We start from the raw sequence: 23778 nt of genomic DNA, 5'->3' as shown, positions 1-23778 counted from the left end.
ACAAACATGCTTTCAAGGCAACAACGTAATCAATATCAACGTAATCAAATGTATGTCTTTAAATCGGGATATCAATTCTGATAAACGAGGGATTGCTATTGTGCTTTTTGGGATCCCAAGGATGAGATCACGTAACGACTCACCGACTCTCCCAATCGAGGTGGTGCCACGTATCCCACTCCCCTAGACTTTGGTGCGACTATAAGGAGTATGCTGACTCTAGGTGAACCTCTACACCCAGGCCACTCACAGTATAGCCCACAAAACGTCTAAACAAAAAGGGTTGTTCTGCCCGCTGAAATTAAAGTTTGGCTCAATATGAATGCATAAGAAAACATAAAACATTAAGCCATATAATAAAACTCAATCAACAACAAAATACAAGTTCCATATGCTAGAACAAGTATTGATGAAAGTATGTGATTTATAAGGGAAACTCGAGAACCAACTGTCCCGAGTATGCTATCCCGCTAACGATGACTGCTTTTATCTTTCAATGAAATATCTCCAACTCTGGATAAGCTACAATAAAAGGTTATATCAGAAACTATACAACCTAACCACAACAACGACTCAAGGTAATCTTTTTACCGTTCTTCATCCAATCTCTTCGACGATCCAATGCTGTCAACACCGGGCTCGACAACTCCAAACGAATCTGTATGGAGACAAAAGATGATCAACAAAGACGATCAAACTCAATATCCAAGTTTCAACAACTCGAAACGGTTAGAAATCCCCAAAACTCAAACCTGCGGCATAACGACTATAAACTGAACAAACCGGAAATGCAGACAGCAGTATATCAATGATACTAACTCATTACAATGCTAAGACAACAATTACAAGGAAATTCCAACACATCTCAAAATCTCATTTCGAAAATAGGGTTCCAAAAATCATAACAATTCCGAACGTCGCTCTATTTCAAAACCGACAGAGAATAAACGATCAGAACTCTGCCAAGAACAACATACTCGAAACTCAATCGATTCTAACAAAATTCGAAAAATAGAATGTAATTGATCGTAGAAAAACTTACGATATAACGGAGCTCTCGCTGCAGTGATCGCTAATCTGCCTTCAGAATTAAATTCCAACGATCGGATCGAGCTCGGACTGAATTTCCAAAGCTTGGAAAAGCTTGGAGGCGTGAAAATGGAGGGAGGCGTGCAAAGGGAGGAAGATGAGACTATTCCCGAGTCAATCTAGTTGTAGATAATATATAAAATCCAATATTTGCGTTTTAATCCCTGAAAAATCCAAAATTTGCAAAATAGACCCTGATCAAAATCAAGTCGGCTCTAGAACTCTGTAATCTCCGATTAACTCAAATAAACTCATTTAAGATAAAATCGGGGCGTTACATTCCGACTACAGACCTTACGTACCAGTATTATATTTTTTGGCTACATCACATTCTATATGCACACAAATGAATTTTGAGATTGTCACGTGCATGCACTGAGATATACCCAATGAAAACTCTCTGACGCAAATCAATTATAACTTATAATGGAAAAAAAATCCCACTATATATTTATAAACGGTAAATTAGGGAGAAATCCCCAAAACCAAATATTTCTTGGTTTCCAGTCGGTAGATTTCAACCTAGCATATGAGTAATACCCCAATGATAGATCTAATGTCCCGTGATTTGCCACATCAACAATATATAATTAATTACGCCTATGTATAAAAATATGAACCGTTGGATGCATAGTTTGGGTATTACCCATATGCTAGGATCTTATCTACCGTTTCCAGTCCCTGTTCCAATAAGTTTATTTTTCAGTCCCTGACCCATGTTAATTCTTAGTTTCAGCTCCCCATTTCACCTGAAATTACCCATATACCCTTTTTAAAAATATATATATCTTTTATATATGTTAAATAATTAAAAAATCTCCTTCTTTCTCATTTCCTTCATCCATCCGATCGATCCCTTACTTCATTTCTTCTTCACCAACCCTCTTTTGCACATCTGAGATTTAATTAGCAAATTTGGCGTGAACGATGATGAAAAAGTATCTTAAACCCAAAAGGTCGAAGAACATCAAAATTAATAAGCAGAAGAAGTCGAGATATGCTCCTCAAGATCTGAAATCAAAAAGATCTTCACAACGTAATGTTCATGTGAATCCATTTTAGTAATTCTTTTATAATCTATTTTGTTATTGTTGGTAGTTGTTGATTTTTTTTTCGTATGATAAATCTTAATTCCCAAATTCTAAGATTTTTTTCTTGTTCATTCTCTTACAGTTAATTTGTTTTAATATTAAACTGAGTGTTTATTCTTCTTGATGAGATATAAAAATTATGGTGTAGTGGAGAAAATATTTCTTGTAGTGCAAAAACAACCACACCTCCTGTTCTTCTGTTTGGAAGATAAATTTTTGGCAGATATTTTTTTAAATTCTCTACTTCGGTTACCTAATTTTGAATGTTAACTTTCGACATCGGTATATTGAACTGAAACTTGTATATTTATTTTTTAGATTGAATTGAATATTCGAAATGCTTATATAATTATAAGATGAATTTTAAAATCAAGGTAACAATGAAGAAAATAGAGATTTTTATCACTTAATTAAATGGTTTTACACTTGGTAATGAAAATGTGATGATCATATTTATTTTTTTGTGTTTTTGTGATTTATATGTAAATTATTTTTCTGTTATTGGATTAGGAACTGTTGTTGACTGTTTGGAAGATAAATCTTTGGCGGATAGTTTCTTAAATTATCTACTTCGGTACCTAATTTTGAATGTTAACTTTCGACATCGGTATATTGAATTGAAACTTGTATATTTATTTTTTCAGATTTAATTGAGTATTCAAAATGCTTATATAATTATAAGCTGAATTTTAAAATCAAGGTAACCATGATGAACTGTTGTTTGGATTTAGGAACTGTTGTTGACTGTTTGGAAGATAAATTTTTGGCGGATAATTTCTTAAATTCTCTACTTCAGTTACCTAATTTTGAATGTTAGTTTTTGACATCGGTATATTGAACTAAAACTTGTATATTTATTCCTTTTTATATTGAACTAAGTATTGAAATGCTTATATAATTATAAGCTGAATTTTAAAATCAAGGTAGCAATGATGAAATAAAGATTTTTATCACTTAATTAAATAGTTTTACACTAGGTAATGAAAATATGATGATCATACTTATTTTTTGTGCTTTTGTGATTTATATATAAATTATTTTTCCGTTATTTGGATTTAGGAACTACTGTTGACTACTTGGAAGATAAATTTTTGGCGGATAGTTTCTTAAATTCTCTACTTCGGTTACCTAATTTTGAATGTTAACTTTCGACATCGGTATATTGAACTAAAACTTGTATATTTATTCTTTTTTATATTGAATTGAGTATTCAAAATGCTTATATAATTATAAACTGAATTTTAAAATCAAGGTAACAATGATGAAAACAGAGATTTTTTTCACTTAATTAAAAGGTTTTACAGTTGGTAATGAAAATAGAAATTTTTATCTCTTATGAATGTGACCATATTCTATAGTGATAACTATTAAGAATGACTTTTCTAAAACATTTCTATTTTTGCAGCTATCGTGTTTAGCTGGATGCATGTGCTTCCTGTCAGGTTTCACAATAACCAATAAGGAAGTGGTGAGAACAGAGTGTCATGATCAAGGTGCTAAACTTGAATGTGGGGTCTATGCATGCATGTGGGTTGAGTGTCTGGCCCGTGACACAGCTGAAATATGGGAGTATCAAAGGGATGTGAGTATGAGTGTTTATCGAGCCCGTATTGCAGCTACCATATCGGATGCGCATGGATTATTGAAAACCATATAGTTTGTCTATTTCCTTGGTGTTTAATTATGATTGTATTCAACTTTTTTGGTGGAAAAATAATGCACATTTTGAGATTATCATTCCCTGTATTTTGGTATATTTAATTATTGAAAAATAGTTTGTACCGATCACTGAGTATAAATTATTCATTAGTTAACAGGTATGTATTATACTAATTCAGGTACAAGAGCTACATTAATTTTAATGCATAAGTAAATAATTAAATAATCAAAGAAGGTATATATGTAAGTCAATCGAGTATATTGAAGTAACAATAAGGTACATATGAGTGTCAATAAAGGACATTGTTATCAAATTTGAGTATTAAATGGAATATTGTGGTCTCCACCGAAAGTTAAAAATTGAGTATTAGGTACATATGAGAGTCAATTTTTGTGAAAAATGGTACAGGCGCCTAGACGCCACTTTCCAGATGCCTAGGCGCCTCCCGCGTTCTTGCATGGGAATTTGCCCAGGCAGGGGAGTCGGTGCAAGGGCGGAAAATGCAGGCGCCCTGCGCCTTTTTTCTGGTTTTTTTTTTTTCCTTTTTTCCTTTTTTTTTTTGTATTTTTCAGGCGTACACATACAAGTAAATTAGGTATAATAATATTAAAATAGGGTACATAATGAGCTGAACATTGTACATAGTTGTGCATTTTGAGTACTTACGTAAAAGAGCTACACTAATTTTAATTAACAAGTAAATAATTAAAAAATCAAAGATGGTACATATGTAAGTAAATCAGGTACATTGAAGTAACAATAAGGTACATATGAGAGTCAATTGAGGACATTGTTACCAAAATTGAGTATTAGGTGGGAATATCGTGTTCTCCAACGAATGTGTGTGTAGTTCGTTACAAAACACCTTTGGAGATAGTTATTTTAAATATTGATTTGCGAATGAGATATTCACACAAGAACCTAGATTAAGATTAGAAAACATGTGAGCAATTTCTTCGTAAATAGTTCATGAATCTTTATAGAATGTTTACATGATATGAATTAACCGCATAATCAATATACCAACCATGTGGGGTGGATGTCCACATATGTTTGAGACAATCAAACCATGAAATAACTATGCAAACAAGTTTCACTAATTAATGCACAACACTTAGAAAAACTAACTTCTTACTATTATTCATATCTTTTAAGAACAAAATACTTTCACCATAATTATCAGCACAAATTTCTTATTTAAGGTACAAAATTATCTGAATTCGGTATAAATAGTACTTAATTATGTACAAATTGCTGGGAATCAGACATATAATTTTTGGATAACAACGTGCTCTTTTTTTTTTGAACTCTTTTATATAATTATAAGAGTTTGAAAAATTAACTTCCTACTATTATTTGTATTTTTCAAGAACAAAATACTATCCCCTTAATTACTGGCAAGAAATTGCTTATTTAAGGTACATAATTATCTGAATTTTGTATAAATAGTACTTAAGTAGGTACAAAATGCATATGTATCAAATATGAGCGCTGAGAATTTTTTGCCCAACCGACGCGGATGTGTATATGCGCATGGGTCTCATATGATTTTTAATGAATTTTATGTCCAACCCACGCGGACGTGGGGAAGCGCGTGGTTTCCCTGCACGCTGAAATCAAGTACATATTCAAGTAAATAAGGTACAATATTATCAAAATAAGGTACATAACGAGCTGAATTTAGCACATATTTCTCACATTTCAGTATTTACACAAAAAGATACAATAGTGTCAATTAATAAATAAATAATAAAATAGTTAACCAAGGTATATATGTAAGTAAACTATGTGCATCCAAGTACAAATATGGTAGATATAGGAGTTAACAGAGCACGTTAATCCAATTTGAGTATTTGGTGGAAAGATTGTTGTATTCATCGAACGTGAATGTGATTAGTTATTTTAAATATTGAACTATTAATGAGATTTTCACAAGAACATATATTAAGATTAGCAAACATGTGATCAAAATCTTGGTAAGTGGTTCATGAATGTCTATGGAATGTTTATATACTATCATGACTTCAACTAGAGATCACAAATATCCCAATTCCCAACCATTAGTGGTGCGTATAGATATATGTTTGAGATACTAAAACCATGTAATAACAACTCAAAAAAAAATTCGCTTATATCAATTGTCAAGTAAAATCTAAAGATTTAATTACTCACTTCAACATGGTACATTTCTAAGTAAATAAGGTACAATCTATATATTATAAATAAGCCACTTTTCAATTGTGAAATTTCTTATATGTCCTCCACTATTTAGTTTAGCAAGTTATTTATTATGTGGGTTAATTTGTAATTCCATTGTCTATCTTAACTAATGAATAATTATTAGGCTATGGACATTAATAGTTATACATTAAACACATTGAATTTTTTTATACTTTTTCCTTCTTTACGGTTCTATATATAAATTCTTTGCTATAATAATTTTTCTCAAAATATTATTTATTAGTTAGTGTCATTTTGTGTATTAGCTTAAATATTTAATTAATCGCTTTAATATTTAATTAATATTTCCCAACTAATACATCAAATTCTTAACATGAAAATCGAATTCCCCCATGAAAATTTAGTTAAAAAATGAAATTACTTTTTGTTTGTGAATTAAATGCATGAGATAATATCTTTGATGCTATGTTGGTTTCCTTGGTTTAATAGTTTAAGTTATCAATAGTCTGTCTTTGTTTTCATTTAATCTTCTTCATCTTGATTTTTCTATTGTTCGGCTGATCTATAGAATATAATTATCATTTTCACAAAATTATGAGATTATATTAGTTCCAAGGATTTCTTTTGATACTCATTTTGAGCTCTTTCAAATTATATATTATAATATTTTATTTAGTTGTATTACATTTACATTTTTGGTGCATTAAGTTTTTTAGGATCCCAATTTATTTTAATTAGCGTCTATATATTTGCTTATGTAGCTTAGACCTGGCTACGGTCCGGGTCCGGGTCCGAAATTGTGAGCTCACAATTTTACCCTCTTAATTACTTATTTGTGGTTCACAAGGATGTTTGTGCCATTTTTTTTACTAACTTAATATGGTCATTAATAGTATATTTAACTCCACCAAATTTAATAACCTTGTAATTTGAGTGTTTAGTGGAAAATGATGTTTCTAGAAAAAAATAATAAGGGTTATTGATTGATACATGGTAATTTAGATCCAATGTGTATGCATTTAATTATTTCGATAAATGTGTGTCAATTATTATGACCGAATACTCATTATTTTGTGAAATGAATGTATTTTTTGTTGCCTTTCATCATCTTTAATATAAATATATTTTTCTGTCATCCTTGTATCTTTGATTTTTATTTAAATATGAAGAGTATAAAGACATCTACATTTTTCGGTTTGGCTTCTAGATTTTTCTGTTTTTTAACTTTTACATATAATTTTTGGCTAATAGATATACGTAGAATAAAAAGATTAAAAAATTAGAAACTCTAAAAAAAAAAATTCACAAATGCCCTTAAAAAAATATCGGTAAATGTAATTTTTAAAAGTGTATTTCCAATGAACGGGGTGTTTTTCGAATGAAACTGGGTGTTGAGAGCAGGTGGATTTTAAGTGAGCTTTTGTAAATTTTACTTACGTCTATTTGCACTACAATTTCATTAGTGTGATTTATTTTTTATTTTATTCATAGAAAAAGAAATCAATTGAGAAGTTTTAAAAAATAGAAATTACTTTCTACTTTTGAATTTAATGTATGATATATATGTATAAGTGATATTTATAATAAATATGAATTATAGGGAAAAAAAGATTTACATGACATTTTGATTTTTTTTTTCTAAAACACATACTGTATTTTTATCTTTAAAATATATGTTTTTTTTCACATATTTATTTAATTCACATCATTTGAGAATTTTTATTTCACATGAAAATTTACAAAAGAATCATTATGATATAAAATTAACTATTTATATTATGTAATTCTAAAAAAATAGAGAAAGGTAAATAAATTCTAGAAATGGCCATTACAAATTTAGCACAAGAACGAGTGATATTGAATTGAATAAAAATTTTAAGGTTTTTATTTTAACATTAATATGATCATTTTTGTTAATTAAAAAAATTTTAATTGATAAACGTATTATTTTTTTATGAATATGTGTTTTATTGAACATATTTATTCGAAAGCACGTGACAATAATGGCCATCGATATTTACAAAATATCAACTCGGATATAAATAACTATCAATAATATGTAATTCTAAAAATAAAAATAGAGAAAGGTAAACAAAATCAAAAGGAGGTTAAAGATTTAGTAAAATCATGATTGATATTGCATTTAATAAAAATGTTAAGGGTTTTATTCTAATATCAGTATGATAATTTTTGTTAATTAAGCTAATTTATTTGATAATTGTTTGTCATTATGTGTGCTTCTATTTTATTTTTATTTTTTTAGCTTTTGTGCTCCATTTGAGTAAGTATTGATTTGGAAATTATATTGTTATATTAATTTATTTATGGGCGTAATAATTTTCCCTATTGGGTAGAGAAATAAAAATGTGGCGCTTAAGCTGTCTTATAGTTTAAAAGACTTGAGTTGCATTATTAACAGTTTACCACGGCCTATAGTTGTTGGTAAGGTGTCAAACGCTCGTTCTTATAATTAATATCATAGTCAAGCTCATGGGTTCGATTCTCATTGATTGCAATGAGAGCAATTATAATTAGGTGGGAGATTTTTGGATGCAATAATTGTCCTCGTTGAGTAGAAAAATCAAAACATGGCGCTTGAGTTGTGGTGCAGTTAAAATATTTGAGTTGCACCGTTGCCATTTACTATAGTTTTTTTTTTCAAAGCCGCTTGTTGTTGCGGGGGGGTTAGGAGGACCCCTACCCGTTTTTTGGACAAAAAAGAAATACAAGAGAGGGAGACTAGGCCAAAACCTCTCGAGCAATTATAAGAGCCAAAACAAAATTCATGAAAGCAAATTAATTTCAAACTTTTGATCTAACTCTAATATAAGGAAATTTTGCTCTATCCAGTCTACAGATCCCCTTGATCCGTCTCTGGAAACCTTAGGTTGTAGAATAGACGTCCCAAACGCAAGTCCCATATTAGCCAGTTCATACGCCACCAAATTAACCTCCATGTAGACGTGAGATTTGCGCACATTGGAGCCATGCCGAATTATTTGTATTTGCGTGAGAGTATGACTTAGATCCCATCTCATGGTATCCACTTCAATGATAGCTAGAGCCGCGGTAAAATCCACCTCCAGCCAAAGAGGAAACAGATTATACCGATTGCAAATTTGTAGCCCTTTCATAGCAATCAACCCAGCCCTGATGTTTGTTCCTGCACCAATGGAATCGTAATAAGAAATAACCGGACTACTTGTGTGATCCCGAATGATGCCTCCAATGCCTGATTCTTCTCCTTCTTTCTTGCACCCGTCCGAGTTAAGTTTGTAATATCCTGGTGGAGGAGGAATCCAACGCACCACCCCAATGATGGTAGAGAGAGTGATGCGATGCTCCATCCTAGATTCGCCACAGACTATAACCAATCTAATGACCAGCCCTCAGGACCCCTGCATCGGCGATCGATATAATGAACTAATTAATACTTTGAATGATTATGTCTGCTTGGATGCGGATCCCACCGTGTTTCTGATCATTTCTGGCTTTCCAGATGAACCAAATAATAATGAAAGGTAACAGTTCCCTGATATGACCCTCTTTTCGCCACTCCAGATCCACCCATCATTCACTAAAAACATGAGGGTTCTGCACCCAAATAACCGAGCATAATGATGCCAAACAGAGACTGCCGGACTTCTAGAGTGAAAAATATGAGAGAATGTCTCATGTACCTGGAAACACTGGCACAAAAATGCTAAAGCAAGCCCTCGAGACTGAAGAATATCATCTACTGGAAGCCGCTTATAATATCAATGCCAGCAAAATATCGAAATGGTTGGCCGGAATATCTTGGACCAATAGCCTTTAAGCCGCCCAATATTTGGATTCTTAATCCTCACCGCCTCCCAAGCAGATTTAAGAGAGAACCTGCCATTATTCAAAAGTTTCCATATAGTGCTATACATAGCCACCGGATCATCGGGGACCACATGGAGTAGCCTTTCCAAATTCCAATCCCTCCCATCAAGAAATCATATAACCAACCTATTTGGCTGCTCTTGGATAGGGGTAATATTCACCAACGGACCATCTGAAAGCCAAGAGTCAAACTAGAAACTGATATTCCCCTCCCCCTATGTTCCAATCGAGCTCACTTTCTACCCGGTTTCTAATCTTCAACATCCTTTTCCATGTGGGGAAAATATTTTGCATGAGACGCACCATAGCAGGTGGTACCATTTTGCAATATCTGATGTGCAAGTATCTGCTCCAGATAGAATCCACATTTTGGAATCTGAACCAAATTTTAATAGAAAAGACCGTCATCGAGTTTTTCAGTCACCTAATGCCCAGACCACCTTCTGACATGATCAGTATGCAGACCTTGTCCCAGGCAAGACAATGAATTTTATGCTCCCCCGTCTTTGATCCCCATAAGAATTTAGCACACAACATCTCAAAACAATGGAGAACAGTGCCCGGAAGTCGTAAGACTTGGAACAAATATATAGGCATGGAGCATAAGACGCATTTGATCAAAACCAGTCTACTCCCATAAGAAAGGGATTGCGTCTCCCACCCCTGCAGCTTCTTGCTGGTATTGGCGATAATCTAATCTAATATATCTTAAAAAGGGAGAGTTTAATTGTGTATCTATATTGTCCTTAGGTTTATTTAATTTTTTAAATTAGTTTTCATTTATTGTGTGTTATATTGACAATGATGTCCTTTAATTGATTGTTTTCACTTTTGGCAAACTCATTGTTTCAATTTTAAAAATTATCTTAAAAATTAATTGTCCAAAAATATTGTTAAATTTGTTCATAAAATTTAAAAGACACACACAAGAAATAGTTACTTTTATTTTCAATTTAGTTTTTATGTTTCAATTTTTTGAAATAGTTAAGTTTTGTTTTGTATCTATTATTTTAATTTTCTCTTCTTATTACTTAAAAAATTAAAATTATAAATGAATTATAATATATCTTTTTTGAGAGAATTATAATATATCTTATAACATAGGTAACTGCTAAAAAAAATTAATTTTCAAATATTGTTATCGAAGTTAGTTTGCCGTGTATTAATATTTCTCAAAATATAAAAAACAAATTAGATAAAATTAATTTTAATATTTATTATATTAAAAAAATTATTTTATTAATCACATGAGGATATATCATAAATCTAATATATATCTTAAAAAGGGAGAGTTTAATTGTGTATTGTATATATTGTCCTTAGATTATTGCTTTAAATTAATTTTCATTTATTGTGTGTTATATTGACAATGATGTCCTTTAATTGATTGTTTTTACTTTTTGCAAACTCATTGTTTCAATTTTAAAAATTATCTTAAAAATTAATTGTCCAAAAATATTGTTAAATTTGTTCATAAAATTTAAAAGGCACACACAAGAAATCATTACTTTTATTTTCAATTTAGTTTTTATGTTTCAATTTTTTGAAATAATTATGTTTTGTTTTGTATCTATTAGTTTAATTTTCTCTTCTTATTACTTAAAAAATTAAAATTATAAATGAATTATAATATATCTTTTTTGAGAGAATTATAATATATCTTATAACAAAGGTAACTGCTACAAAAAAAATTAATTTTCAAATATTTTTATCGAAGTTAGTTTTCCATGTATTAATATTTCTCATAAAATAAAAAAAAATTAGATAAAATTAATTTTAATATTTATTATATTAAAAAAATTATTTTATTAATCACATGAGGATATATCATAAAATATAAAATTATAAAAATCTTTTTTAATACTATGTTTTAAGAAAATTTTCTTTTATTCCAAAATTTAATAAAATTTTGTTAATAAAATATTTTAAAATTCCAATATTAAAATTTTATAATATTGTGATGATATTTTAAAATATTAAAATTTTTGAAAAATTTTAGTTGTTGAAAATTGAAATATAAAACAAAATTTTTGTAAGTGAAATTTTTTAAAGGCAATATTTTATTATTTAAGAAATGATATTATAAAATCAATTTTGTCTAATATTAAGTTAAGTAAGGAATGTGGAGTGTTATTGATATTTTTTGGAGTATAATAACACACTCCTTTGATTTATTGTGTGTGTTAAATTTTTATTTATCTAATATGTCTTAAAAAGAAAAGAGTTTAATTGTGTATTGTCTATATTGTCCTAGAGTTTATTTTATTGCTTTAAATTAGTCTTCAATTTGCATTTGATTTATTGTGTGAGTTATATTTTTATTGTAGTGTTTAATTTTTTTTCTCCAAATGGTGAAAATGGATGGCATCAACATATTTCGAGGTTCAAGAATGGAGAATTTGTTGGATAGTAAAACGTCGATGTATTTGTTATGACTAATTTTTTTATTCTCAATATTATGTGTTATATATAATAATTTTCTAATATATCTTACAAATGAAGAGTTTAATTGTGTATTTCTATATTGTCATTGAGTTTAATTTATTTCCTTAAATCAGTCTTCTAAAATATCTTAAAATTAGATAGTTTTATTTGTGTATTGTTACTATTGTCTATATTCTCTTTGGGTTTATTTTATTGCTTTAAATTAGTCTTCAATTTGCATTTGATTTATTGTGTGTGTTAAATTTTTATTTAAGTGTTTAATTTTTTTTCTCCAAATGGTGAAAATGGATGACATCAACATATTTCGAGGTTCAAGAATGGAGAATTTTTTGGACAATAAAATGTCGACGTATTTGTTATGACTAATCTTTTATTCTCAATAAATGTGTTATATGTAATAATTTTCTAATATATATCTTAAAAAGAAAGAGTTTAATTGTGTATTATCGTTATTGTCCTTGGGTTTAATTTATTGCCTTAAATTAGTCTTCAATTTGCATTTGATTTATTGTACATGTGTGTTAAATTTTTGTTCAAGTGTTTAATTTATTTTTCCAATCTATCCAATCTAATCTAATATCTAATATATTTTAAAAAATGAAATTTTAATTGTATATTGTCTATATTTTCTTTGAGTTTATTTTATTGCTTTAAATTAGTCTTCAATTTGCATTTGATTTATTGTGTGTGTTAAATTTTTATTTAAGTGTTTAATTTGTTTTCTCCAAATGGCGAAAATAGATGACATCAACATATTTCGAGTTTCAAGAATGGAGATTTTGTTGGACAGCGAAACGTCGACGTATTTCTTATTACTATTATTTTATTCTCAATTATTATGTGTTATACATAATAATTTTAGAATATATCTTTTAAAAAAATTTTAATTGTGTATTGTTGATATTGTTATTGAGTGTAATTTATTTCTTTAAATTAGTTTTCATTTTGCATTTGATTTATTGTGTATGTTAAATTTTTGTTTAAGTGTTTAATTTATTTCTCCAAATGACGAAAATAGATGACATCAACATATTTCGAGGTTCAAGAATGAAGAATTTATTGGACAGTAAAACATCGACGTATTTGTTATGACTAATCTTTTATTTTTAATATTATGTGTTATATATAATAATTTTTAATTTGTGTTAAATTAAGTTTTTGTTTTTCTTTTTGTGTTTATAGTTGATTTATATTATGTGTTTTTATACTTGTATCTTTTTCTTGTCAGCTTTTCAAAGAAATTACATCAAAATGGTCTATAAATCAGGGATTATGGTACTTAGATTTTAATATTCATATTTTTCAAAGGTAAAATATATTTTGGTTTCCATATATATTTGTAAAATAAATATTTTTTATGTTCTTTAACTTCTTATAAACTCTATCTTAAAATATCGTATATCACGTGCAACGCACGTTAAACTTACTAGTATGATTAAAATACGAACTCTTACGAGGACCCAAGTACAATGGCGCACCAAGATAATGCAGTGGAAAAGTCTGTTCTCCAAAGCCAGTAATAACTAGCTATAGTTTCTGGTAAAACGACATACACTATATCCTACATTATTTTTTTTTCTTTATGATTAGTATTTGGATGAAAAAAAGTATCTTCTATGACTTGAAGAGAGTTGTCCTTGTATCAAAAGAGAAAAAAAAGTGGATTGAAAGTGTTATTATCATGCATGTTGGTTTTTTTTTTTTTTTTATCTATTGTGTTTTTAGATTGATAAATACTCCAAAACATAATATTATTTCAATGAATTTAAACAATATCTAAATTTCGTAAATATATTTTTAACGGTTAGTCACTCACGTGCAACGCACGTGTGCACTTTTCTAGTAGTATTAAAATAAGGTACATAACGAGGTGAATTTAGCACACATTTCTTCAATTTCAGTATTTACACAAAAAACTACACTAATACCAATTGATAAATAAATAATAAAATTCCTCAAAAAAAAAGTAAATAATATAATAGTTAAACAAGGTATATATGTAAGTAAACTAGGTACATCCAAGTACAAATATGGTACATATGGGAGTTAATAGAGCACATTGTTATCCAATTTGAGTATTCGGTGGAAAGATTGTTGTTTCCACCGAACATGAATGTGATTAGTTATTTTAAATATTGAATTATTAACGAGATTTTCACACAAGAACATATATTAAGATTAGCAAATATGTGATCAACTTCTTGATAAGTGGTTCATGAATGTCTATGGAATGTTTACATACTATATATGACCTTGAAAGGTATGATGAGGATTATTGTAGCTATTTCAATATATGATTTTATATAAGTTTAGGTTTACCAAGATCGAAATCGATTTTGGTCCAAATCCGAAGACAAAAACAAAAACCAGTTTTGATTTTAATTTTTAAAACGATTCCAGATGTGATTCACAATTTAAAAGGAAAAGTAATGTATCAAGTTTTTGAGTTTGCCATTTAGGAACTAGGACGATGAAGTACTATTTCCAAAAGAAAGCAATCCTTTTTTCTCGTTTCGGAGTAAAATTTTCTGCTATCATATCTTCCCACCAAAAATACATTCCGGTATATTAATTTTTATAATATGCAAGAAAATGCTTGGTCCAAAAAAAAAATATTGGATTTATGTTATTTATTTACTTATATTTTTGTATCTTTATTATTTTACCCATAAATTTGAGTGTGGAAAGTCGAATTTGTTAGGCAATCTCCTTGTATAAGTGGTGAAATCAAGTTGACCGTAGAAATTGAGGCAAGCGAATCTTATGCCTAATTTTTTGAAATTAAATATGCCTATGTGCATCTGTGGGAGAGAGGGAGAAAAAGTAAAACACTACTACACAAACTAGAAGAAAGGGATTTTATTTCAGAATTTTTACGATAAAAAGAAATTTGTATATTATATTAGATATAATAATTTCAATTATGGAAACTGTATATATGGTAAGCAAATAATAATAATAGAAAGTTAGGAGGAGGATTACATTTGGACCAATGGAGCGAGGGTGCATACAGTAACTGTCTGCATGTGATTTCCAACTGACAAAAACAGTGGTGTCGGCGCCTATCGACCCCGTGATTGGGAACAACAATTCTCAAATGCGGCGCCAAAATCAAAGCTACCTCCTTCACTTCAATATCCCACCTCCCGTCTGCCAAAATCTTGGAATTAATTAAACTATCGGCCATGAAAGTGTTTCACGTTTTTCTCCTGCTTTTTCTGACGCAATTCCCCTTCTCCGCCGTGGGTTACCACGACTATGCCGACGCATTGTCCAAGTGCATCTTGTTTTTCGAGGGGCAGAGGGCGGGGTACTTGCCGGCGGACCAGAGGATGTCGTGGCGGGGGCATTCCGGGCTGGGAGACGGGTGGCAGGTGGCGTTTGACCTCACCGGTGGGTACTACGACGCCGGAGATAACATCAAGTTCAATTTCCCCATGGCCTTCACCACCACCATGTTGGCTTGGAGTGTGTTGGAGTTCGGAGACCTCATGCCGCCGCCGGAGCTCAGGAATACTCTTGTGTCCATTCGATGGGCCACCGATTACTTGTTGAAAACTGTTTCTCAACCCAATCGCATTTTTGTCCAGGTTAGTTATAAATAATGAAGGAAGATCATCAACTGTTTTAATTCTTAATTCCTCTTTTGTTTGCATCATAATTATTTATTTACAAGATTAAAATATCAAACATGGGATCTTCATCATTACCATGAATTCACATACAATGATCAATAGACTTCTGAAAAGTACTGGTTCCTCGATCGTCTATGGAGAGAGCGGAAGAATCAATTAATGGTTTTGGACCACTTCTCGGGTCCCACTGCACTGATCAATTATGCGAAAGTAAAGTATATTAATAAAGTAAATTTTACACCACCGATTGTGCCTAAAAATGCGTGAAGTTCAGTTTGGTGTCAAGATTTATAGGATAATAGGGATATTAATTAATTTCGATTTGATAATTGCCGTATCCATACACTGCATGCTCGATCGAATTCATGTAAGTGGTGGGTGAAAAACTAGCTAGTGAAGCTGAATCGGTTGATGATGATAAATGGATTTCTGTATTTTTTCGTTAAATCATTTAATTTTTCGTCCACCGATCAATTTGGCAGGTCGGGGATCCCATTAATGATCATAATTGTTGGGAAAGGCCAGAGGATATGGACACTGCTAGGACAGTGTACGCAGTCGACGCACCTAATCCGGCCTCTGATGTCGCCGGCGAGACGGCTGCAGCCCTTGCTGCTTCCTCCATGGCTTTCAGATCGTCTGATCCCGGTTATGCCGAGACATTGCTGAGAACTGCCACCGGAGTTTTCGAGTTTGCCGATACCTATCGTGGTGCTTACAGTGATAATGCGAATATCAGAGATGGAGTCTGCCCGTTTTACTGCGACTTTGATGGATATCAGGCCAGCATTCTCATCCTTATTAACCACTTTCTTTGATCGTACATGAGTGATCATGGTTTGAGTCGCCTTGGAGCAATTTGAGTATTATTCAAATCCCATTAATTTGATCTCTCTCTTGGTAACAAGAACAAACATACATTTATATAGCATTTCCCAGTGTTTGAACTGGATTTCTTGTCCTAAGGTCTAGTAATTGGACCGAGTTTTTCATTGAAGTAATGTATCAGATCATCTAGTAATTCGCAACTTGTGACTTTTTCTTAATTTGAATTTGACAGGATGAGTTGCTCTGGGGAGCAGCATGGCTAAGAAAGGCTTCACAGAGTGATTCTTACCTCAGTTACTTGCAAAACAACGGTAAAACGCTCGGTGCAGATGATAACATCAACGAATTCGGATGGGATAACAAACACGCTGGTTTAAACGTACTTCTTTCCAAGGTTAATATCCTCAATTTTTCAAGGATTTGATCATGTAAGGACTGGTACAATGTAAATATGAGATGTTTTTCATTTGCAGGAAGTAATAGAAAGTAGCATGTATGCTTTCGAATCATACAAGGCATCCGCAGATAGCTTCATGTGTACGTTAATACCAGAGTCTTCCTCTTCCCATTTAGAGTTCACTCCTGGTGGCCTAATCTACAGGCCTGGTGGAAGCAATCTACAACATGCCACTTCAATCTCCTTCCTCTTACTCGTGTACGCGAATTATTTGGAAAAATCGTCACAAACTGTGAACTGTGGTGAAGTTAGTATTACTCCTTCAAGGATGAGGCAAATAGCTCAGGGGCAAGTCAATTACATTCTCGGAGAAAATCCCAAGGGAATGTCGTATATGGTTGGATATAGTAGTATCTACCCTCAAAGGATTCATCACCGCGGCTCTTCGATCCCTTCGATCAAAGATCATCCGCAATCCATCGGTTGCAAGGAGGGTTCGGTTTATTTTAACTCATCGGATCCTAATCCTAACGTGTTGGTCGGGGCTATCGTGGGTGGACCGCAGGAAGATGATACGTACGACGATGATAGAGTTGATTTTAGGAAGTCCGAGCCCACGACTTATATCAATGCACCATTTGTGGGTGTTTTGGCTTATTTTGTGGCAAATCCTAACATAAGCTAGGAGAAAACACCCCCAATATTTGGTGGATATAAATTCCACTTTGAATTCCCCTCTGGATTAGGAAGAAATTACAAGGAAGTCTCTCATCTTGCAAGAAGACAAGAAGGAAGAGACTAGGTGTAGGGAAGCATGGGTAAAATAGTTCATTTCACCCATTCACTGATGTTGTCGATGTCATATGATATGATACATTTATGGGGCAATTATGTCTTTAAGTCGATATACATGCATTTATGCGTAAGCATCCACACATAGTGTACATGTATGAGAAAAAGGTAAAAATAAAATGAAACCTTTATATCTAAAATAACTATCTTCTAAAACTCTTTATATTTTATTAAAATAAGAGAATTCGTGTTTTTTTTCATGTCTATAATGGCCGCGGTTTGATTCTATATTACAATAAGCGAAAATTTTTCAGTGTATTTGCTAAGAAATCGACTTCCAGTGTATTTGTTGAGAAATCGACTTGGACTTCACTTCGACTTTCACTGTATTTCTTAAGAAATATACTTGAACCTAACGCCACACCCAAAAGTTACCTCAAAAGTGGAGAGTTGTTCTTGTCTACATAAAAAACTCCCCGGACTTTGTCCAACCAATATGAGACATATTTCAACATCTCCTCATCCCAAAAACTTTATGGGCGGTCCAATACATAGCGACGAGCCTAAGATTTGATATCATGTTAAGAAATTGACTTGGACTTATATGCTAAAAGCTAACTCAATGGAGGAGAGTTATTCTTGTCTATATTAGAAACACTCAGGACTTTTTTCAACCGATGTGGAACATATTTTAATAGTATTTGTGCGAAAGGGTCGGATAATCTCACTTGAAAACAAAAAAATACTCCCTCCGTCCCAATTAATTATATTGTCCACGTTTTTTTTGTCCCAAATATATTGTCATATACCATATTTAGTAATACTTTTTTACATTTTTTTACTAATATATCTTTATTAACTACATCTTGAAAATTGTGCAATCATTTTTTAATACATTAAATATGAATAAAATAGTAAGTTTATATAAAATTTGTTTTCCCAATAATTTTTTTTTAATCTGTGTGAAAAACAAAATATAACTATGTAATCGAAACGGAAGAAGTAGTACTAATGAACCCTACATGTTACTTTTATATTGATATGTTCGTCCGTACATATAGTACGAAAAATATACCATCTATATGTAATATAAGATCGACGATAAAGAATATCATTTACCTACAGCAGGGGCTATGCTAAATCGGGTGTGCTTCACCCGATGCAGCATCTGCCTTTCATTGGCCCGGGACCCACATAATTTTGTGGGTCTCGGGCCAATGAAAGGCAGATGCTACATCGGGTGAAGCACACCTAATGTAGCATAGCCCAGGCCTTTACCAAAATAATCAACATTTCACTTAAACTCTGACATAAGTTATAAGTATGTAGTTCGTGAAAAGACAATTTCAAATTTTATTTTTTTGTATTTAGTGTTGCAAACAAAGGTGATAATCAATCTAGCTCCTTGGAGTCAAGAATTTTTTTAAATGAATGGTGTGAAATTGATGCACATGGAAGATGCAGTTTAATATCACTTGTAAAATCGATGGGATCGTTCAAATTTCAAGTTTCAAGCAATAATAATAAAAAAAAAAATCCCTCAACTTCATGCAGCAAAAAATTAAAATTTATAAGCCCTTCGCATTTACAAGGAAAAAAAACTATTTTTTCAACACAATTTAATTAACCTGCTGATAATGAATGTTTCTTGGGCCTACCTTCCATGCTTACCTCATCAAATTCAAACACAATATCTCCATTGGTTTATTTTTTTGCCCTTTTTTCGTAAATATTATAATATTAAAGAAACATATATTTTCAAATGTAAATGTAGAGATAACAATTGTAGAGATAACAATTGGTCAAGATAGGATGAGTACCGGATCCGGACCCCAAATCTTTTGTGGGTGAGTTAATTCGGATATCTTAAATGGATATAAGAGGATTGATAGGGGTGATTTTTTTATAAAAAAAAAGAAGAATAAGAAGAAAAGAAGAAATAGGGGTGATTGTTTTACTTACATATATGGGTATGGGTTTGGATCGAGTGTCGGGCTTTAGTACACCCGGCCTATTCCTCGTATGAACCCGATTGTATTTTGTTTTGAATATTAACGATGGATACAAATCTTTAGAAATTTCAACGGAACGGATCGGATCATGAACCAGATTAACGATGGATACGATTTTTTAGAAATTTCAACGGGTCGGATTACGAACCAAGTAACTTGATCCAAAGTCGTATATGTTTGGCATTCCCATTAAAAAGTGATGGTCCTCACGCTCACATTATTTAAATTCCCTTGTCGGAGCCTAATAATAATTTATTAATCGTGGAAACAAAATTTGACGTATCACCAACCAAGATTTGTGTGCGCCAATTGATAAGAACCAACAACAAATTTGTTCATCACCTACCCATATTTAATTCTTCCATCCATTGACATGCCGTTAGATCTAGCAAGTCCCAAAGCGTCATTTAATTTTTATTTGTGGACCAAATCATTTCAAATGTTACCACCTAAAGATTTAGAATTTGTTAGATGTTTCATATCATTTTAGACAAACAACATTCTTGATTAAAATTATAGCCAGCAATATTAGCTAAAATGACTTAACGTTATTCTTTTTTAAAAAAATTAAAAATTATTTTGATACACGAATTGTTGATAAAATATCAAATTAGTATATGAATTATTGAAAATGATTTAATTAAGACATGATTAAATTATAAAGTTAAATTTATCTTTTACTTAAATTATTTTTAAGTCCAATATTATTCTTAAATTCAATAAATACACATTTTATTTTTTCAGAATTATTTTATTCATGACAATTACAATTATAAACATAAATTTATATTTATTTAAATTTTATATTATAATAAATGTTATCGTACTCATTATATAAAAATGTTATAAATAATAATTAATATAAATTATATATATATATATATATATATATATATATATCTATCTAACAACGGATAAAAAATATATTCAAAAATAATATATATCTTAAAAACTATTTATAAATATATAATAAAATAAAATTTTTCATTTTTATATGTTTATAATAGTATCATTTATATGTGGTTAATGGAGAGCTTCTGGCAATTAAGGAGGGAGTCAAGCTGCTTTATGAGAATAACTTTAACAATGTGTAAGTGGAGTAACTCTTTATTGACAGTGCAGATAATCACAACCAATATGGAAAATCTTGGATATGTGGGCCTTTGTGCGACGGAAACCAGGATGCGATTGCAACTACCTCAGATTACGAAAGTTATTCATATCCGTCGAACGGCTAATAGAGTTGCTCATAATATTGTTAATTTTTCTTCTTTCATTCCTTCATCTTTTATTTGGGTGAATGGTGATTTTTTTTCGTGGTTGTTTCAACTTGTAATACGTCAATAAATCGGTATATACAGAGCTAAAATATAATTTATTATATTTATAAAAATATTATAAAATAATTTTTTTATATTTAATTAAAACTACAGTTAAAAAAATCTTGTAATTTGTCAGTAACGTTTAAACCAAGTACAAAAAAATTGATAATTGTAATCGTGCAAATCAAGATAATAAACAAGATTCACGTGATATTGTGTTGGTTCTCCAATCTTCATAGGATATCGATTTTTTTTCTAAGGGCTTGTTTGGTACAAGTACAAATAATACTTGTATAATTTGTCATATCTAATCCTTCGTTTTTCTCGTCATACTATTTATTCATCTATTAATTATTTATTTTACATCAATCAAATCATTAATAATTTATTTTATATCAATCAAATCATTAAATTTAAATTACTATATTACCATTATAAATAATATTATTCATATTTTATTTATTTTTATAAAGAGTAAATGGTAATTTATCATTTTTATACAAAATTATATTCAATCAAATCACATAAACTATAATCTATCAATCAAATCAAATACTACATTAACTATCATTTTTTTATTTATTTTATATTACATTATATTACTTATCCAAGTACTATTTATCCTATCCTCGAACCAAACGGTACCTAAATGATATATATATCCTTTCATTTATGATATACAAATTTCTTGTTGAATAATTTTTTGGATTCATGATATTCAACTTTATTTTTATTTATAATAGTATACTAAATATGAATTTATTTTTATAATTTTAATCCATAAAATAATTTAAAAATCCAAATATGTATCAAATTGAATTTAATAACAATATTGAACATAAAATAAATTAAGTGAAATGACAAAATTGACTTTTGAATTTGATAATTTACGACTTAAATCATTTTCAATAGCTCAAGTATAAATTTAATTTGATATTTTATCAATAGTTCGTGTACCAAAATGATTTTTATTTTTTAAAAAATGAAATCATATGCGAAAGACATGTTATGTCTTTTTAGTTTTTAAACATTCTTTACGCTTTTAAATTATGTGTTTTCTGTTTAAAACTAGATCATTGATTGAAGGGGAAAAACAAAAAAACATAACTATCAATTACATTATTAAAAATGATTATAACACTAGGGTATATTATCTGATGTGGTCGATAACATGATAATAGATTATTCAAACTATATATACTCAACCAATATAACAAATAACATATTATTAATCAGACGGCAAAAATTATTTATATCGATCAAATTTTCATTCACACCATAAATTTCTGCTAAATCCTTCATTAATTTTAGTTTATATATTAACATATTGTACCCTTTTAACAAATCCGTTGTAGTCTAGTTGGTTAGGATACTCGGCTCTCACCCGAGAGACCCGGGTTCGAGTCCCGGCAACGGAATTTACTTTTTTGAACCCAAGTAAACTTGGGGAAAAAGTTTTAAGATTCAGACCCTGGTTCGAGTCCCGGCAACGGATATCTTTTGAATAAAAAATTCTCGATCTTTCTTGAATCTCAGTTCTTTTTCGAAAGTTTTTCGACCTAAATTTTTGGGATTTTTCCCGTCCCGATTAATATCGAGAGAGGGATCAGAATAAACTCTTATCCTGACGAAATTTTCGGCCGGTCTCGAAATAATATTATAATATATTTTATTGATATATTAAACTAAATATTATTGAGTTTCAACTTGTATAACAATTAATTGTGAACTTAATTCTCATAATTGTTTATTGTTAGAACGATCGAAATGTAGAATCATGAAACGATATTTTATTTTTGTGTATTTTTTTTAAAAATTAAATTAAAAATTAAATTAATTTATATTTATAATTATATAATTAGCACAAATATGTAGAACAAAAGATGCAATTTAATGACATATTTAACAAAATTTATCTAATAATTACATCCGAACATTTTATTAATAATTATCCGAAACACTTCTCTCTACAAAATCTTGAAGCATTATCCGAAATATTTTAATATTATATGTTTTAAGTTGAATATTTATTTTTTATTTAGAAATATAAGTTTCTAATTAGTATTTTTATAAAATAATCATATTTTTTTATTTTGTTTGAACGAAATTTTGAACATGAAAAAAATTTCGGGATTTTTTCTCCCTACCTACGGGATCCCAAATATTCGGGTCTCGAAATATATTGGGAACGGGATTGGAAGAAAAAAAGTTTCCCGATTCTTTTTGTAACGAGAATTAGATAAGAGGATTACGGGACGAGTCTTGACCTTATTCCACCCCTACTTGAATCGAAGTAAACTTCGGGTAAAAGTTTTATTATATTTAATGTAGTTTTTTCTTTTTAAATTTTTTTTAAAAAATGTTTTTTCCTGAAAAAACATCTCGGGGAATGAAATGTATGGCTTAAATCTAGGAAAAAAAAATTGACCGTCCGATTTGAACTCTTTTAATCGATTCTG

General features: G+C 30.3%; 2 protein-coding genes and 1 non-coding gene across 3 annotated transcripts; 2 read left to right on the top strand and 1 right to left on the bottom strand.

The window, feature by feature from the left end:
* Nucleotides 1–8804: 8804 nt before the first annotated feature.
* LOC140862609 (uncharacterized) lies at nucleotides 8805–9368 on the bottom strand. The gene has a single exon (XM_073265641.1). The coding sequence runs from the start codon at nucleotides 9366–9368 to the stop codon at nucleotides 8805–8807; it is 564 nt and encodes a 187-aa protein (XP_073121742.1).
* Nucleotides 9369–15321: 5953 nt separating this feature from the next.
* Nucleotides 15322–18114, top strand: LOC140864956 (endoglucanase 24-like). The gene is made up of 4 exons (XM_073269412.1): nucleotides 15322–15923; nucleotides 16451–16750; nucleotides 17029–17190; nucleotides 17270–18114. The coding sequence occupies exons 1-4, from the start codon at nucleotides 15519–15521 to the stop codon at nucleotides 17876–17878; spliced, it is 1476 nt and encodes a 491-aa protein (XP_073125513.1). The 5' UTR covers nucleotides 15322–15518; the 3' UTR covers nucleotides 17879–18114.
* Nucleotides 18115–22664: 4550 nt separating this feature from the next.
* Nucleotides 22665–22737, top strand: TRNAE-CUC (transfer RNA glutamic acid (anticodon CUC)). Its single transcript has one exon. It is a non-coding gene; the product is annotated as a tRNA-Glu (tRNA).
* Nucleotides 22738–23778: the final 1041 nt, after the last annotated feature.

The sequence above is a fragment of the Henckelia pumila genome, chromosome 4 (assembly GCF_033568475.1).
Source record: "Henckelia pumila isolate YLH828 chromosome 4, ASM3356847v2, whole genome shotgun sequence".
Taxonomy (NCBI): domain Eukaryota; kingdom Viridiplantae; phylum Streptophyta; class Magnoliopsida; order Lamiales; family Gesneriaceae; genus Henckelia; species Henckelia pumila.
The sequence above is the reverse complement of the archived record's forward strand: the minus strand, read 5'-3'. Positions and strand labels throughout refer to the sequence as shown.